Source organism: Sceloporus occidentalis, unplaced genomic scaffold, assembly GCF_023333645.1.
Source record: "Sceloporus occidentalis isolate IW3139 unplaced genomic scaffold, rSceOcc1.0.p SCAF_47, whole genome shotgun sequence".
Taxonomy (NCBI): domain Eukaryota; kingdom Metazoa; phylum Chordata; class Lepidosauria; order Squamata; family Phrynosomatidae; genus Sceloporus; species Sceloporus occidentalis.
The window spans coordinates 4,265,807-4,285,695 of record NW_028317027.1 but is presented as its reverse complement, the minus strand read 5'-3'; the positions used below and the strand labels follow the sequence as shown (position 1 = coordinate 4,285,695).

Here is a 19,889-nt window from a genome sequence, read left to right as displayed (position 1 = left end):
TTGTAAAGTTCAGCAACATGTCCTAAAGATGTATGATGACCAAACGCGTGTTTCTAAGAGTAATCCTCTTCTGTTTGGAGGGAAAGGGCCAGTAGCTTTGTAGACTGTTCAGCAGGCATTAAAGCCGCCTCGTACACTCCTTCTCCGCGTTCTGGGAATGTTCATCCAATTGGGCAATACGTGTGATAAGAGTACTTGGTTGTCCTCCAGCATTTTCCCTCGACAGTCGGTCATAAAAATATGACTAGTGCAATTTGAGAAGAGGGCAGTCAAGGCACTCCTATTTCCCGTCTACCACGCTGCTTCTTATGTGCGTAACGTGTCTGACTTAACATTCAGATACATGCCTGAGTCAGGGTTATTCAACAATAATCACTTGGCTAAACAAGTGAGAACAATCCCAGGAGCCTGTGTGTGTATATAATATATATATATATATATATATATATATATATATATATATATATATATATATATATATATATATATATATATATATATATATATTTTTTTTTTATACAAATGTATCTAATCCAACCTTTTGTGAAGCGGGCAGGACACCAATGAATGAATATTCAGCTATTGGCAGTATAAAGCTGTAATCCACTCCCCATAACCACAAAGGAGATATATATAAAAATGATTGTCACAGTTGAAGAGCAATACTATAGATTATATATACATACATACATACATACATGTGTTGTTGTGATCTATCATATCAGTTTCTCAACCCCGAGTAGAGCCTATTTTTTGGCTCTATTACTACCAAGCAGTGGTGATAAGTTATATTATAAGTCAAGTATATTCTCAGCTTCCTGCGTATTACTGAATAGTATTGAGCAGTACCTTCTCAGTATTGCTGAATGCCACGTGCCTGTTTTAAGAAATTAGAAATTGTCTGAGCTTCTGTGTCAGTCCCCACCAAAATGGCAGGCACTGCATTGGAGTTGGTTACTAAAGGCAATGTCGAATGTGTATTCATATGTAGATGTTATAATGCTTTATGATCTGCTATTTAATAGGTAAAAAAAATGCAGTTGCCCAATTCATTGCTTAAGCAATGATGTGTGAGAGGATTTCAGTGATCAGCTTTAGATGTTTTTCTTTGTATGTTGAACACCTGAGTTTATATTGTCTAATGTACAGATAAGAAAATGGCTGCCATTGAACCAGTTGGTAGTCATGTCATATTGTTGGAGATCACAGCCACTCACCAAACACATTGTACCTGTTGCTTTATGAGAGTGCATATGTTATGTTATCCTCGTCTTCTTTCTTTGTTCGATGATCTGTAAGACTGACTTGAGTGTCTAACAGCAGTCATATAGTTGTTAAAATGTATACACATTAAGTGAAGTAAATATACAGCCGTCAAAAACTAACATCATGTTTAAAACACTATTTAATGTTCAAAGTAAAAATGATCTTTGACCATAAATCAGTCTGTAAAATCCTTGATGTGACCTTGGGTCATGACCGTTGCTGCTCTTCTCACACACTGACTGGGAAACAAAGCAGTGTTTGCATTTACTATGTGAAAACAAATATTTGAAGGGAGGTTTTAGGTGACTCTTTCTGCACAATCAGCAGAAGGTACAATCCATGTTTGCTTTGTGGCCTTGCCATCTGAGCCGGTCCTGTCGAAATAAATTGCTGCACCAACCTGAGGCTGTGCCTTTCTTGTATCATAAATGTAGAAAATAGATTTCTTATTTTTGCACAATATGCTGCTCTTTCTTGCATCTTCTAAACACTGCATTAGGAATACCCCCTGTTCCGTCTTGGAACTTTTGATCTTTTCCCTCCTGTAGTGCTAAGCTCTCCAGGCAATGAACTTGGTTTTCTGTTAGCCAAGACGTCACAGTGGCAGCAGTAAATGGAACTCTTAGGAGGGATGCTAGGATGGTACAGTCATCTTTATATCAATGTTCTCCCAGTTCCATTTTTTTTGTTTTACTTATTTTGTAAAGTATGACCTTTTTATGTACTAAGTATTCTTATAGAATATAAATAATACATTCCTTTTATTTTCTTCTGCATTCATGGTTTCCTTTTGTGGCTTTTATAGCCCTTGAGAAATAGTCTCTGACAGCAATCCATCATCGATTGGAACTAGAGGGGGGGGGAATGACTTGAACTTTGACTGTATCCATGTAGACTTGAAGTAAAACACTAAAAATCAAGTAGACAGAGCTGGAGTAGAGTATGGTCATCACTCAAAATGCAAAGCCAATTTGCCAAACTTTGAAAACAAGTCCTTGGTGACCATAGATAATAACTCCTAACCATACATGGGAACATCTTCTGGTAGACCTGGAGCTCCAGCTCTTCTGGTTAATGACTTGAAGGCAGCTAGTTTGTGTACAGGTTGGGCTAGCCACCTGTATGGACAGGATTAACCCCAGGCACCCTTAAGTGGAAGAGGAATGTGAGAAAAGTGGGTATTCCAGTGCCTTCAGAAAGAGGAAACCAACTTCCTAGGTTCTTTATTTTACTGATAGCTACAAACAAAAGTAGCAGTTTAATCTAGATATGGGTCTGAAGAGTAACTTTTTTTTTGTGAGCCTCAAGCTTTTAATTTGTTCATGTGTTGGGTGGTTGAAGTGGGCCATACCATATCAAAGTATTCAGATTTATTCTGGATATCTTCAGCTGTGAGCCAGAAAACCATTAGGCCTTTTTAAATTTTTTTCCCCTCTATCTAAACTTTGCCTGGAGACAGTCGGGTTCACTTTAGGTAGAATTCGTTTGTAACACTGGGCAAACTTGTTTCTTTCTGGCAGGCATCGTCGAGTGGATGACCTCAGCCTCCGTTAGCAAACAATTTCGTGCTCTGAAACAGGGAAAAGTTGTAATAAAGAGCCAAACAAAATAATAAACGGTGTCTCTAAACGACATTAGAGCAGAATCCAGAGTATTTAGAGTAACTGTTTACACCCCAAAAAAAGTTATTTTGCTTGGGGCGCTAGACCCCGAATATAGGCTGCACCTCCACTTTAAAGACTTAAAGTGGGGGAAAAAAGTGCGGCCTATATCCGAGCCAATATGGTATATAAATATGAGACCCTGTTGCCAATACACTCTATATTGAAAAAATTGGGCCCTAGCATGCAATCACTCCCCTCCTTTACCGCACCAAATAAACAATGCATGTAAAACAGCACTTGCATGTATAGATCAACTGAATAAGACATACTAGAGGCCTCACGGAGTCGTTTCAATTCCGGGACATGTGGTCACCCTAATAAAGGGTGAATAACGCCTAAAGCTTCATGTGTAAACTCGTGTACTTTGTAGCGTCATAGAAACAAAGATTTTGATGGCAGATAGGAACCATTTGGCGCATCTTGTCTGCCTGTTTTTTCAACATGTAATGGGTTTAAACCCCTAATCCAGTCTTTGGTCAGGTCCTTTGGTGAGGAAAGCTTTTATGTCCATCCCATGCTTCTTTAAGTTCCCTCACTGTATTAACCTCTATCACTGCTGCTGGAAGACTTTTCCATCCATCTACTACTCGGTAAAGTACAACTTCCTGATGCTACATCTAAGCTTCTGACCCTCTAGTTTTAGTCTATGACCCCTTGTCCTAACATTGCTCCTCTTTTCAAAAAAGCTTGCCTCTTGTGCTTTGTTAAATCCCTTTTAAGTATTTAAATGTTTCTCTTGCATCCCCCTCTCTCTCTCCTTTCCTCCAAGATGTACATATTTTTGATCCTTTAACCTTTTCTGATAATTTCTGTCCTGCAAACTACTCACCTTTTTTGTACATCTCCTCTATATAAGTCGATGTGTATATAATATATATAATTTACACACACACACACACTACAAAAAAAGTGTCTATGTACTTTGTCACATTTTATAGGGTACAAATCATAATGAAAAGTGTGTGTGTGTATATATATGTGTGTGTGTGTATGTATATATATATATATATATATATATATATATATATGTGTGTTTGTTTTTCTAAAATTCCCCAGAAACACTTGGCTGTTTGAACTAGCAATACACACCAAGTTTCATATGGTAAAACAGAAAATTTGATATCTGATTAGCACACTTCCTCTTTGTTTTTATCTAGACTTGGGCAGATCACACTCACCATAACAGATCTGACACACATCCCTTACTCTACATCAAAGCAGACGGAGACCCTTGGGAAAGCTTGCTGCATACTTACAGCGAGAGTATGTTTTAGGCCCTAATTACCTCTCGGAAACTCATTCCTACAGTGATTAGTTTGACGATTCAGTTACTTGTGGATACTTTCGTTTATCTCACACCCTAAGTTCGTTCCATTGCGTTATATATTATGTGGTAAAGTGTCAGTGCTATAGAACAAACGTACAAAATAACTAAATGTTATTTCCATGAAATGTAATATTGTAGATTTTTGCCTCATTAATATATTTTTTTTGCCATGAACACTTAATTGTCACATGACACTGAAGAAGGCACCGATAGGTTGGTGCCATAGAAGCGTAAACATTTTTTTTCAATTATTTATTATTTATTTTTTTAAATGTGACTAAACCTCCCAAAATCTGGCATGCCAGATACTAGAGAGTGAAAGTAATGTTTTGTCTAAGTGGAACAGTGCTTCCGAATGATTGCCGCGTGAAACTAGCACCTTTGCACCAATTACACAGAAAATGAAAGACGTGATCTAATTATACGTTCACAGTTCTGTTACAGGAAATGCTTAAGTAAAATTTTCTTTTTGACCTTAATTTAGGTCCACGGTTAGCAGTTCAGAAGGAAGAAATAGAGGGCTTGTAGAGACACTTCTTATACATAACCCCCATTGAGTTTATACATTTGTGTTCGATGTGCAATTGCTGTTTTTACTACTTTTTAACTATTCAATATAATTATGGAGTGAGAGTAAAAATATCTTTGTTTCTCTGCAGTCTATTATGAACCATGTTCCATTATTAAAGCAGTAATTACACCTTCACGGGATAATTCATTCATTACACCACTAGGTAACATCTTTATTTAGGATCTGACATTGTTCTTAGAACATTTTTTGTCCTGCAGTTTAGTGATTCCATCTACTGTTCCTATTGAGCAGTTAACAAAGACTTGTGAAATTTAAGAGATTAGCAGACATAACAACTACGATTATTTTATTTTTTCATATGTGCTTAGATGTTCAATGAATGTTTCTTTTGTATGGACTGCAGTGTATTTTCCAACATGCCCACTGGTGCATGCATTCTTTAGTTGCTGGAGTTAGAAAATGGGGATTTCTGACTTATTTAACCCCTCCTCCTGCTGCTTCTGTTGTAGTAAAGAGCATACCGCAGTATGCTTCTTGCATAAAGCACACAGTAGAACTCCTGCCATGGTCAATGGGATCCGCACCAGTTAATTACATGCCAACTAAACATGTATGCTGGGATGTTGCTAAGCATGTACAAGTTGCATTCTGGGTTTTGCTCCCTAATATGAATTATCTCAACATAAAAAATAAAAATCTGGGGACTAAACTGAACAAATAGGACTAGGCAGATCTTGTTGACATTCTAGAGCAGTGGTTCACAACCTGTGGGTCGCGACCCCTTTGCTGGTCGAGTGACCCTTTCTCAGGGGTCGCCTAAGACCATCGGAAAACACATTTCCATATATATAATTACATAATTTTATGGTTGGGGGGGTCACCACAACATGAGGAACTGTATTAAAGGCATTAGGAAGTTTGAGAACCACTGTTCTAGAGTATATGTTCATATATAAATGTAGAGTGACATCATCTTTTAAGATATCAGCCGGCCCTATGTAACATGAATAATATAGCACAGGATCATGATGTCCACCTGATATGTCATTAATGTCCAAAAACTATATCTTCGATGTTCACAATAATGCAAAATATGCGTTTTGCAAACCTGAAGGAACAGATAGCGAGTATGTGCTGCTTAAATGAATATTCTGATATAAACAGGCAAAATGCCTGTAAAATCTGTTGGTTATCTATTATGCCAAATTAAGCTAACCTTAGTTTTCGTTGTGTAACCGATTTTAAGATTTTTTTTTTTTCTTCTCCAACATAAATCTGTATTCTGGGATCATGCTTAATCCCAGTTATTTGCTGGACTCCGCAATCACTTAATTTTTTTTCCTTGACATTTGTCTAACTCGACAAGGTCCGCTGTTGCATTTAATGCATTCCTGTCTTCTTCAAGCATCTGTAATGCAGCATCTTAGCTGAGATAATGACTCTGACTGATGTAAATTGAGCTAAACGTTACAGAGAGACTGGATGATCTCATTGTACTTTGCTATCCAGAGAGGATCATGTGATCTGTCTTGAAAGGCTTCTCTGTGGTCTGCTTTGAGAAGGGAGGGTTTCCTACTATATATCATTGACAGTGAACCTCTTTGTTCAGCAGTGAGACATCTCATACACACAGGGTTGCCTCTTTTAATTAATTGGTTCAATAAAGCAAAATCTATTACTGAAATTGTTAGCAATAATGTAAAGACCTACTGAAGTTGGCAGTAGGATGCGATTGGAAAGCTTATAGTATACTCAGTTTCAGATTTCAGAATTTTTGGTTATAAATTCATTTTTACTTCTTCTTAATGACCGTTAGCAGTGGAAGAAAATCCACAGAGCCCAACCTAGCCAGTGATGGTTTCTTTGCTATTATTTCTGGGGTGATCTTCAAGCTTGCATGGTGGGTGGGTGTTGGTTTATTGGGTAGAAACTTAAGTTAGGACTCTGGGGTGGGGGGGTCTGTGACTGGGAGATTAAATGTACTTTCAGTAGTTAAGCCTTTTAAATTCTTGTGCCCTTTGTGTGGATTTTCATTGTTTTGTAGAACAGCTGCAACGCAACGAACACTTAACTTATAGTGACATGGGGCAACACTGATGTACATGAAACTAGATGGTGCAGGGATAGGGAGTAATTTGCCTGTTTTGGAACCAATTTCTCTTGATGCCAAGCTGCATCTTGGCAACCTATGAAGTAGTTGATGCCACTAAATAAATGAAGGCCTATATACAGTTTGCTGCTCGGCCATTGTTGATCAGTGGCTTGAAGTCTATATTGGGCCCAAGGATGGTGGTTGAAATGTAAGCAGCTAGACCAAGGACATCGGTGGAGCAGGGCAGCAAATGACCTTCTCCGGCAGGATACTGTGTATTGATTTCTGCTACTTCTTTAGGTCTCAGGTTCCGTTGAAGGCTGCAGGGGTCACCCCTATTCAGGACAGGTATTTCTGATCTGCGTTTCTAATACAAGGCATTTTTTTCTCCAGAGTGCTAGTATAGCTAATTGTAGCCTCTGTCGCTGTAATTTCTTTCATGTATCTATATCTATAAAGTCGCCAGACCAATTTTGCCTGATGCATAAAGCTAAGTCGTCTATCCATGCTTTGTGTTAATTTTATTATGGTGAAGTGGCAAGCAGCTGCAGGGCTGACCGTTATCTTCGTGCAGCTGTGTTTATTTAAGTGTTAAGGGAGTCTGGGGCTAGAAAAATGTGTTGTTTTTTTTTCCCCCTCTTCTCCCTTTTGTTTTATGGATGGATAACCATTAATAACTTTGAAGTGATTTTAACGCTACAAAAGTGAGCCCCTCTTAAGAAAATATTAATCTGAAGTAGGGCTGCAACTAACGATTATTTTAATAATCGATTAGTTGGCCGATTATTTTTTCGATTAATCGGATAAAAATGCAATTTTTTTGAATTTAAAATAATGTAATAAAAAACATACAATTTACACTTTCATCTCTTTATTGCAATGGCATTTCTCTATTCACCTTCTTATTTTACTGACATAATAATAAAAGCCACAAGAACCCAAACAGTTTCTCAAACTAGGTTTTAATACAAAGTTATTAGTAAATATTAATTCATATGTTAACTATTTTTCATATTTAATAAAAACTGAGAAAAAAGCCTTGTTTATATTTTCTTTTATTTACCAAACTGCCGCAAGTTATGCACATCTGACCCCCAGCTTGCCACTTTGCCCCATATATGCCTTATACCTCTTATATGCCAGAGATTCCACTGTGCCCCCTGATATGCCACTGTGCCCCCGATATGCCTTATACTCCTTATATGCCAGTGATATGCAACTGAGCCCCCTGATATGTCTTATGCCCCCCTGAAATGCCTAATATCGATATGCCTTATACCCCCTATATGCCTTATAACTTCCAATATGCCACTCGCCCCCCATTTATGCCTTATACCTCCCTATATGCCACTGTGCACCGTGATATGCCACTCCGCTCCCCATAAATGCCCTGCACCACCCTGAAATTCATTATACTCCCTGATTCACCACTCTGCCTCCCCCAGATATGCCACTCTGAAATTCATTATACCCCCTATACACCACTCTACCTCCCCCTATACACCACTCTAACTCCCCTAGATATGCCATTCTGCCTCCCTGAAATTCATTATACCCCCCATACACCACTATAACTCTCCCATACTCCACTCTGCCTCCTCCCCCCTCCCATACTCCACCCTGCCTCCTGTCGGCAACGGAGGTTCACAAGACACCAGGGAGCCGGGTAGAGAGGCAGAGTGGCGTATGGGAGGAAGAGGAGCCAGAGTGGTGTATGAGAGGGTGGCTCCCATACACCCCTCTGACTCCTGCAGCGTTGCGGGGGATCTGGATTCTAGTGTTATAATCCGATCTCTGTTTGAGGTCGGATTATATAACGAGAGGAGTTTTTCAGAGCATCAATTATTATCGATTTTATCGATTAGTTTCAGCCCTAATCTGAAGTTAAGCTTTAGAAGTAGTCGTCTAACAGAATTTATATGTTAACATCCAAACTTCGAGTGGGTTATTTCCAATCCTGTAATCGGTCATTAAACCTTAATATTTGAAGAAGAAAAAAAATTCTACATTTGTGAAACTATTTTCTTATCAGCATAATACAGAATAAAATTGTATTTAACAGTGAAATATAAAATGGTATACAAAGTAATATTTTACATGTAATATAGAATATTATAAAAAGTAGCAGCAGTATATTTTTCAATTATAATTTTTTGTTGATTCAAGTATATTGGGATACAGAATGAAGAAAAAGAAGGGAAAGGAATTGGCAAACTTGGGGAACACAGTATAGATGAGTGACCCATTATATTGAATGTGTACAAGATGAACTGCATTGTGATACAAGAAAAAAAACATAAATAACTAGCAGCATTATAATGTTAAGTTGTAAACAATGTAGCAATGGAATAAAAAGGGTATGAAAAATAAAACCGGCACGTAAAGTAACAATACTAAAATATAGGTGATTGTATGACAGTGCTTTTTAAAATAAAAATCCCATAAAGAAGGGTTTATGGCTGTCTTTACAATGGGGCAGCTGTCTGGGGTCCTTAGGGGTCCTACAAATAACTGATTTCAGGAAAGTTGGGAGACATAAGAAAACACAATAAAGCTAATAAAGTAAACTAACCTTGTTGTACAAAAATATTCTTTAGGTCAACATTTATTCTTTACCTAGCCTATGAATTAAAGTGGACATATGGCACGGATCAAATTAGTCTCATTTACAGGCTAATGGGATAGTGTAGCAGAGGGGCTTTTATTGGGTTTCAGATTGCTGTGCGAAGTATAGGAATCACAACCGTGTAGAGAACTTGTTGAATTTTGTATCTCTACATCACTTATAAACAGTGTCCCACATAAATGAGCAATCTGTATATTGTGCTAATCAAGGAGCACGTATGTATGTATGAGTGTATTTGTGTGTGTGTGTGTGTGTATATATATATATATATATATATATATATATATAATTTTTTGTAAATATTGTCCATGGTTGCATAGATACTATAGATACATACAAAAAATATAAATATATTTTCTTTTGCTACACAATCTTAGCTCATTTGTATGTGGTTTGTTTTGATATATCCCTCTTAAATCTTCAGTAGTCTTGGGCTTTCTAATAACAACCTTTTTGTCTCTTAAATAAGAGGATATGTGAGGTTTAATGGCTTTATAACTTCCTTGGCCTTCTGGATAAATTGCTCTGTAAACTTTATTTTTTCCGCCAAGCGGTTCCACGGCAATTATACGCTTTCTATTTCTCTTTTCCTTTGCAACATACGCTTGTGTATTGTATTTAAACACCATTCAGACCTCCGCAGTGCTGGAGATTTGACTTTACTTCCCCCCCCCCTCAGGAAGTAACTTTTGTGGCCGTTTAGGTGGAAACCATATTGCGGGATTGTGTTAGCCTTTGCATTAGGTTACAGTCCATCTGGCACTCTGGGGTTAAACTATGACCCAGTCAGTCATCATGAAGATTAGAGGGTAGCTAAACAATGAAATGGATGTCCAAACCCCCCAATCTTCGAATCCATCTTTTCCTTTAATAGTTCAATAATATGTTTAATTGGGTGAGCTTTTTGCTCAGATTTGACCCTTTTCCCTTTGTCTATATAGAGTTAATGTGGATTATTTCATCCATTTCTCTGTAGCTTCTGAGTGTCTGTTTTGTGTTCAGAAATATCGCCTTATCTCCGAGTCCTGGTACATTTACCAAAGGATTAGTATAGAGCAGGCATGTCCAAAGTCCGGCCCGAGAGCCAATTGCGGCCCTCGTTCCGGACTGATAAGGCCCCACAGATAAGTTGCCCAAATATAGATCTGTTTTTTTGATATTAAAGGCAGAGTGATTTAACACCTGTTTAGATTTGTCATCCAAGTCACAAAATGAAAAGTATTTCAATTTCCGGCGCTCAGCATTACAAGCTGGCACCGTGGCAGAGCAGGGAGACTCGCCGCAGGACTGCTTAACGGTAATTACAAAGGGGGGGGGATAGGGTAGATAATAGGGAGGGAGGGAAGATAATGGCGTCGGCGAAGTCTTGGGCCGGCCCTGCATGTTAGGCAAATTTAAAGATGCCATTGAGATCAGGTTATTTTGGAAATCCCTACGGAAGGGATCTAGAACGTCATGAAAATGCTATGTATGAGAGCTTCCATTATTGTGGATTTAAATGGGAAGTGCCTTGGGTTTTTTTCTTTGGGTGTTGAATACAGCTTGGTAAACCATAATCGTGAAGATATATATTGTTTCCATATTGTCTTCCTTGGAGATTTGCAATTTCAACTGTTCCTAAATTTAATTTGTTTGTTGCTGTGTCTGTTTTTCTTTTCTTTTGCATTTTTTTCTGGATTTGGAAAATGCAACAACATTAACACGTAATGCAAATAAAACACTATTAACATGTCAAAATATGTACCATAATTGTGCTGTTTAGTCTTCTGAGTTTTTCTATATAAAATATATACATGACTTGAGCTCCCTTTTAATTTAACATTGGGTAGTCACCGATAGAACGTTGGAGAACACCACAAGATATGTTATTTTGGTTCTTGTGGCCCGTCAGAGCAGGGAAGGCGGGAGAGAACAATATCATTACATTGAGTCAGAAGAAGGGAAACTGGTGTTTTACTCGTCAAAAGGAACGATGTGGACAAAAATATATCCAAGAGCACACCACCGATTTAGATTTAATTAAATGCTAAATGCAGATAAAGCTTTTCTTCATGGTAGCTGGGAAACCAAAAAGCAGTACGTAAATCAGCCTGTTTCATTCCATACCAACCTTTTACCTGTGTTTATCCCAAAAGCATGCCTGTAAAGAACAGGCATTAACCCTTTCAGGATTTTGTTGATGCTTTTTTGTCTAGCAGTGGGACTACCAAAAGTAAGGTAGCACCAATTGCAGAAGTGTTCTGTATTTAGAATGGAATTATCCTTAACATTTTCTTTTTTTTATGCACAAAAACTACATTTTGTACCACCTTTATGAATGTTATTGACGAGAACAGTCTGTAATGCAATATATGATGGACTGTGCTCACAGGTTTATTCACTAAAGTGGGGGGGCTGTTGTTTTAGATGATGGATTTGATTGTGGAGGGGCCAACCCAGGCTAGTTTCTCCTCAAGAAGAGCTGAGCTGGCCCGTTTGTGAAGTGACTCTCGAGAAATCTTCATTCATCTCGAAAATTATACAGGAGCAGCCAGCCTTTTTAATTTTTATTAGGCAGGGTTTGCGCTTCATAACACATACTGAAGTCTGTCAGTGTGAACTGCAGTTATCTTGAAAACCTCAACTTTTACACTGGTAGTAAAATAAATAAAGCCTTCTACTACAGTAAACAGTTAATGTTGATTATACATTCATGCTATATGAAGAACATTTTTGGTATTGTAGTCTCAACAAAGAAATGGTTCATATGGTTACCCATATTGGTCCTGTAATCTTTTGCAAATAGTTTCTTGGAATAGGATGTAAACCGGTGAAATACCTGACACGCCTTCGTTTATATTGGGGAAAATCATATATTGTACGTTTTATAAGGAAGGTCACACTGTATGACACTGTGAAGTAACAGCACTATTGCTATCTATTCTCGCTATTGCTACAGTGTTTTGCTCAAATTGAATAGTAACTCATTGAGTAAACACATAGCTATTCATCAGCGACTGTCTGTGTACTTGTGATAGTGATGTCTCTGTCCCTTCTCATTGGCACTCTTGTGATGTCTCTGGTTTCACGTCTAGAGACATGGGGTGGAGATGGGAGACGTACATTCACAAAATGCTACAATTCATAGACCATACTGTTGAGCATATCCTGCACTATATATGTTTCAAATATTTACATCTTTTTCACAATTTGTAAAATGTTAAATCTTTGTTAACAATAGTAGTACATTCCAAGTACCCTATATGTTTCACAATATAATTAGGGTAAATCACTGGTGCATCTGCGTGGAACGTACATATCTGTTGATTGAGAAGCAGGGAAGGAAATTATTATTGAGGAGCAGCTAGTGTGACGGGGTTGGGTCATTAGAACAACACAAGCATCGGAAGTCATGGCTTCTGGCCTGGTGTAGAAGATCTTTCATTGTGCTTCTGTCAACAGGCTAAACTTTTGGGAGCCTGCATTGCTGTACTTACTGTCGCAGAAATGGCAGGAACGTAGTCTACAAAAGATCTTACATAGGCAACTATAGGAAACCGATGAACGTCAATCACAGTACACCCAAAAACGTTTTCACTGATTTAACCATCATTTAAGAGCAGGTTTCTGTAAAGAAAGTAGGCCCGCCATAAAATAGAGTTAATGTAGGAATATATTTTCATCTCATCCTATATCTAAAACTTGTTTAGTTGAACCGGCGACTCAAAGGTTTGACATGTTGGTTTTTAAAGAAATGGTATTACTGCCCCCTTCAAATATTACTACAGAGCATTAATGTGGCACAGATGCCCTAATTTGCATGTGATGAAGTGAGACCTTAAGACAAAACTTAGAAAAGACATCGCTGAACAATATACCTGTCCTTGGGTGTTATATCGTTTTGCATGCCCAAGTAACACTAGAGAAAGGGGGTTCAGAGTAAGAGGTACAATATATATTAAAAAAACTATGCCGAGAATAAGCTTTCTGAGACGAAGCAAAATTGTCCTCTGCGTGACATTGAACGTATATGCTTTTTAAGTAAACGATCACATAAAATAGCGGTGACCTTAACCTGCTCAAAAGATGTTGCGTATAATTAGTTCTCAGACTAGAAGCAACTGATATGGGCCAGTGGATTGTTTAACAAAGGACTTTGTATGATGGGAGTTTCCGTTCTGCATGCTTTTCACAATCTTTCCCAGGTCTGAGAAGTGAGTGACAGTAAAGGATGCGGCCTGTCCTTGGAAGCCTTTATGAGCTCATGAAATGCTCCCAGAGTGCCTGAGATTTGAAAATAGCTTTTCATTTATTAACTTAAAAAAAGGAGGCAAGAGGTTTACATCTGTCCCTTGAGCATTAGTGCAGAGGGGATTTATTTGTATGTTTCTAGAATTCCCCGATAACTGTTGGAGCAATTGGAAATGCTGTGTTGGAAAATGATCTGTTTCTCTTTGCCTCGACAATCTGGCACAGATGTTTCCCAGGAGGACGTAACCTTCCTCAAAATAAGTCTGAGAAAATCTAGGGTTCTGTCTTTTACATGCTTTAATAAAAACATAATGTTTCTTTAACCATTGCTATGATAGAGGGGGTCCTCATCCTGCAATGAAACTTAGTCTTTCTCATTGAAGGATTAGAAGTGGATTCCCAGGGTGGGATATACTTAATTTTCTTTTTTGAAAGCCTTCCCAGTTTCAGACAACAAGTTAAATTAGGTCTGAACTGCATTTTTTTATGCTAACCATTTATGGTGGTGATGTTCTTGTAATGCAGAATTCCTGTGCATTAAACACTGCTCTGGAATTTGAATGATGTCATTGGCAAACATAACTGCATGGATTTTTCACTCTCAGTGGTTTAGCTTCTACCATTAACCCGGTTCTTATGTTCTGGATTTTGTATGAAAGCATGGAACAAAATGATAAACAGTAGAGCAGTATCGCTATAGAATTCACCCGGTTCGGGTACCTGGTAAGCTCAACTGACCGGAGGAAGCCAGATCTGCCCTGAGTAGTTTTAATTAAGGGTTAATCCCAAAGTCTTTTGATCATGAGGATCTCTTCATATGCTTTTAGAGATCCCTATACGGTCACACACATCCTTTTTTATGTTAGGAGGCCTGGTGACCAATGCATTATACTTCTGTGAGATTCTTAACTTCAACTCTCCGCGGGTTATTTTTTTTTATTTTTTACAAAAAGGTGTTTTAACTTTTGCAGGGTTAAGATGGTTTTTATAATTTGTTTCTTTTAATTCATTTTGTTTACCATTTTTATTGCTAGGAAATGGAGTAGATGAGTGTGTGTGTGTGTGTGTATAAAAAAATAAATAAAATATATATATGTCTTTCTTTGAGGTAGGTGTGCAATGTTATCGGAGGCTGACAATAGCGATATTGTGCGGATGAGATCATCCCATGGTAGCGAGCATGTGTTGTGGAGCAGCGCAGCTGTGGTCCTCCTCCCTTGCTAGACCTTCTCCTGGAGACAGGGTCCCTGATGGATAGCTATTGGCTTGCAATGTGCTGGGGATGAAGCATCCAGGAAAGGTTTCCCACATGGCACAAGCTTCAGCTCTGGAAAACACATATGAATAGCTTCCCCTTGTTTTCAGACCTCCACAGGGAAATTAGTAATGCGGAGAGGTGAACATGCTAAGCATGAGTTTGTCAGTACTTATGAAGGAGAGGATTTACATGCTCTGGCCTTGCTTTTCCTGTTCCACATAAGCAATCTGTGTTTTGGGGGAAAAAAAGTCTGCAGAGGTCTACACTGAAGAATAACCTAATCGAGGGACACACTTATATTTTAGCCAGGAATGGTACAATAGTATAGTGGGGGAAAGAAATCTACCCTTCATTCTCTGTCAGTCTAAATCTCTTCTGTACACGGAACTTTCAGGACTAAGAGTATAAACGGACTCTAGCACCCTGTACAGAATTTAACTTGGGGTTCCCCATCTGTTATATATATATATATATATATATATATATACCATTTATCCACATTATCTCTTTATGCCTTTTTTATATACTTCCCAAAAGTGAATGGTGTCCCCCTTTTCGTATCTATTCTGCAAGACATTGAGCTGCGTAACCGTTTTATTTTATTTTTTTTCTTTGTGCAAGTGTTCAGAATAAGCTCATAAGTGAAAATGTTTGTCTCAACATGTAAATGATATCCTAGTGCAGAGTTTGAAAAGAAGTCTTGTCACCATAGCAACCAACGCAATCTTCTCGCTGAAACTCCTTCTTTTCAATCTTTGCGGCAGAATAGCTTTTTATACATGACCTCCAATGTTGAGTTCACTTAAGTTCCTTACTGCTTGCCTGCTCCTTAAGCGAGTGAACCCAGCTGATCCCTTCTGTGCTAAAGTTAGCTGCAATTCACTTAATATTTACATTGAATTTCTTTTCAGAGAAAGAGTTCCCCTTTTAATAAAATGATAGTTTAGGTTTCAGAGTGCCATGAAATTTCCTTTCATAGGTACATCATTTAGGATACAAATATGTAAGCTAGTTTGTAAAACAAGTTTGATAAATGGTGGCGTTCCCCTTAACTGCTGGCTGTCCTGCTATGCATTTAATGTATACAGTGCTGCTTCGTACAGGAAATTAATGCCCCTTCGGTGATTCCTATTTCTCTTTTCTCATAAATTTATCTTGGACTGGTTTCATTAAGTGTAGCCCTGAAATTCGTGCAGTAATTTATATTTGCAGCAGGAGGGGGTGTCTAGTTAATCTGGATGTGGCAGTCTCTTCTATTTATGGGGTAATAAAAGTTTCCTAGCAAAGCTCTCGTTTCTTTCCTCTAAGGAATGTACGTATCATGAGGAGTAAGGCTGCTGACCTGCACCCCTCACCTTAATCTACCCATGAAGAATAATTCTAGAGCAGAAATTGGGAGTTGCCAAATTCAAGGATTACCAACTGTAATCTACATGTTGCTAAATGTCCTCTCCGTGGATACTTGGTCATCATTGAAATGCCCATAGGCTGTCTGAAGTTTGTAAGAGAGGTGCAGTTCCAAAAGAGCTCTAGAGCAACCTCTTGGTAAAGTTTTTGTGCTTCTTTTTGCATCAGCCTTATCCAAGCGGTATTTAGCAGTTGATGATGGAGCTTGCCATAGCAGGCTATGACGTGATCCACGGTTAAGTCCGACCCCAGCTCCCCTCGACGCCTTGAGAATGTACTTTTGCAAGTCTGTTTGGAAATGCGCAAGCAACTGTGACAGATTTTCAGGTGTTTGCTAGAAAAAAGTACACTTAAAACCAATAAAGTGACTATAAAAACAAGACTGATTCCCTTCATCCAGTTCATTCATCCCAACAGCTCATTCATTTGTTTTTCTGATCTCAACTCCCCTGGGTTGTCAACTCGACATTGTTGTGGAAGTAATGCATGATAAATTTCATTCTTTCTTCCTAACCTTAACCAAAAATCAAAAGCAAGAACAAGCTACAAATGAAATGTACAGCAAACTTCTGCTGCTACTACTTTGGGACATGTGTATAAATTTGTGTGTATGTAGGTAAATATAATATGTATGTATAGGAAGGGATTATTTTGTGTATATATTACTTGTGGGTGGGGATAGTAGGAATTGCTTTTGAAAAAACACCCTTCTAAGAAATTTTCATTTGTTGTGATCTTTGCACAAACAAGTTTTAGAATGGCCACATCCTCTAGTTTATCTTTCTTACCCTTGTTATTTTACTTCAATAAACCATTTTCTTATGTTGTATTCTTTCAGGGTCGGCATGTCAAAACGGGCCAGCTTGCAGCTATTAAAGTCATGGATGTTACGGAGGTAGGTGACCGGCATATATAAAACGGCAGCTTCTTAGCAAAGCGTTTTGCTGTGATTTTGAACTGCAGATTGAGAGCTAGTAAAATTATTTACTGTATGTGTGTGTGTATATATATATATATATATATATATATATATATATACACTGAATAGTCCTTTTCTGTTCTGTGTTAAGTGCCTGTCCATCCTTAGGATCGACATGGGCTGGGCAGGGGAGCAAATGCAGAGGAGTAGATGCGTTGGGGTCACGTAATGCAATGTTTGATCACCTGGTAAAAGCACGGCTGCTTGCACAGTAAGGTGGTAAGATAGGGAGCAAGTGAGTGTGTGTTGGAGAGGTGTGATTGTGTTAGCGTGAGAGTGTGTGTACACGTGTGTCAGTGCGTATGTTAGGAACCGAATGGATGGGGACTGATAGGGCTGCTTGACGTTACATGATCCCCGAGCAAGAAGGCGCCAGCCCCCTTATGCTACACCAACTAGTGTATAGTAAATGCTTGCATACAGCGGGCTGCTCCTCCCCATCGCTTCACGCTTTGATTTCCCTGTTGGGCAAAAATAGTATATGACTGATTGCATGTACATGTGTTTATGGCAGGGCAGGTTTTTGTGTGGGAGAAATTCTTGGCCTTCCCTTAAGAGTTAAATATTTTAGTTACCCCCTGTATGCTGCAGTCATTTCGAACATACTGATATAGAGTGCCGAATGACTCAAAACCCTTTAAAATACATAAATGTCATGCATTATCCCCTTAGTAAAATTGTAAATTCTAAGTAGTAGTAACTTTGAAAAACAAGTAAAATCTAATTTAAATGGGCCTTTATTGCTCGGTAGGGAACATTATAGTCTAAGTTACGTTTTCTATAAAAGCTCTCTGTCAAAGATTCCTTCTTGTCATTTGGGTAACAGCATCACCTTATGTAGGGAGTTATGGATGGCCTTGTAAAGCTATAAATAAATCTACGTTTTCATGGTGTGCAGGTTTATCTTTAATTAGGAATGTAAAAAAAAACAACCTCCGTTTCGAATTGTGTTTTGTAATGAAGAGTTCTTTAATGCCATGCAGGATTGCACTTTTTAGGTTTCCGTGTGTTAAAAAAAAAGAAAAAAAAATTTCGTACCTTGTGTATATTGCTGTAAATAGCAACTTAATTCATAGAACATGTGCAGGATAGCATTGCTTCCTGCATGGCCTGTGCTTCATTTGTCATAGTTAATGGTGATATATACTTCCTTCCATCCACAGAGCAGTTGAAATGTATTTATTGTGTTAGTGTGTCACCATCCATCTTTATTTTTGTTTGACTCGGCTTTCCTGGCTGTCACACCATTCCTAGGGAGAAGGTGGGATTTTTGTTTGTAAGAGAGCTCTGGTATGACTAGTCATCCTATAAATACATGAATTTGAAATCTTTTGGACCTGCTTTTATGTCCTTATAATAAAAAGCAAAAATATGGCTTTGTGACAGCTTTGAATTCAGTCAACGGTCTTAGAAACATTTGTTTCTAAAGTGTCTGAGAATACAATCATTAAATTTTCCCTTTGTTTCTGGCCATTGTTAAAGAATCTGGCATTTATAAATTTTTTGGGGTTGAGCTGGCTCATTGGATTGCTTGCACCAGTGACGTATCCTAGAAGCTTTGATCTCCCCAACTGACCTATTTACACCACGAGGGCTGTGCCAGCTCATCACTGCCTCTATAGGCTTCATTAAAGGTGATGTGCTCCCCACAAACTTGCATTTCCCTTGCAACACATACTGGTCCAAGAATAGCCAGAGGATATAGATTCCCACCCAAGCTGGTCTGCTTCTGTTTTATATTATATGTACACCCTCTAAGTCCTCCGTTTATGTCTGGCTTTTCCTTGAGCGGTTAGTACATTATTTCTATTGCACAAACGCTATCACGCCTGTAAAAGTGCACACACTGATATCTGACATTTAGGTAGCGTGAGAGAATGAATTAGCTATGCATGTTTCCTTGCTGCAATAGAATGATGTGGATGTGCTTTCACTCAACCATGCAAACCTACTCTTGTGAGGAGCAGGGCTGGCAATTCTAGGTCAAAGCTCTAAATAGGGTGCAGTTGCTATAGCAGCCAATAGTTCTCCCAATGGTGCCAAACTTTGGAAATTTCACCAGATTTCTTTTATGACAAATAACGATTAATATCTCGCTAATTTAGTTTAGCTTGTCAACAATATTCTTGAGAAGGCTATGAGACTGTTACTGAATTTAGTTTTTATCTCGCTTTGGCAAACTCGGTTTAACCAGGAGCAGATACAATATATTAGGGCTGCAACAACTAATCGATAAAATCGATAATAATCGATAATGAAAATCGTTGCCAACGAATTTCATTATCGATTAGTTGAATCGATTTTTATCAATTATTAAATGAGGGTTTTTTCAGAGCAAACGCTCTGAAAACTACCCCTCATTATATAATCCGTTTTAGTGACTCACAGCAGCAGCTCCTACTTACCAGCCCCTCCCTGTAATCACTGTGACAACTGGCCCCGCCCCCTTCCTTCTACCAGAAGGCCAGAACCACATGGCTGTGACACTCATCTAACTGTAAGTATAAA

The 19,889-nt window shown here is 38.3% G+C and overlaps 1 protein-coding gene across 26 annotated transcripts in view; it reads left to right on the top strand.

The window, feature by feature from the left end:
* Positions 1 to 19,889, top strand: part of LOC149289244 (mitogen-activated protein kinase kinase kinase kinase 4) — an 83,106-nt gene that overhangs the window by 15,200 nt on the left and 48,017 nt on the right. For all 26 annotated transcript variants that reach the window (XM_089490828.1, XM_089490847.1, XM_089490846.1 and 23 more), the window contains exon 3: positions 17,241 to 17,297. In XM_089490828.1, coding sequence (XP_089346954.1) covers positions 17,241 to 17,297 — 57 coding nt within the window. The remainder of the gene's footprint in view (positions 1 to 17,240; positions 17,298 to 19,889) is intronic.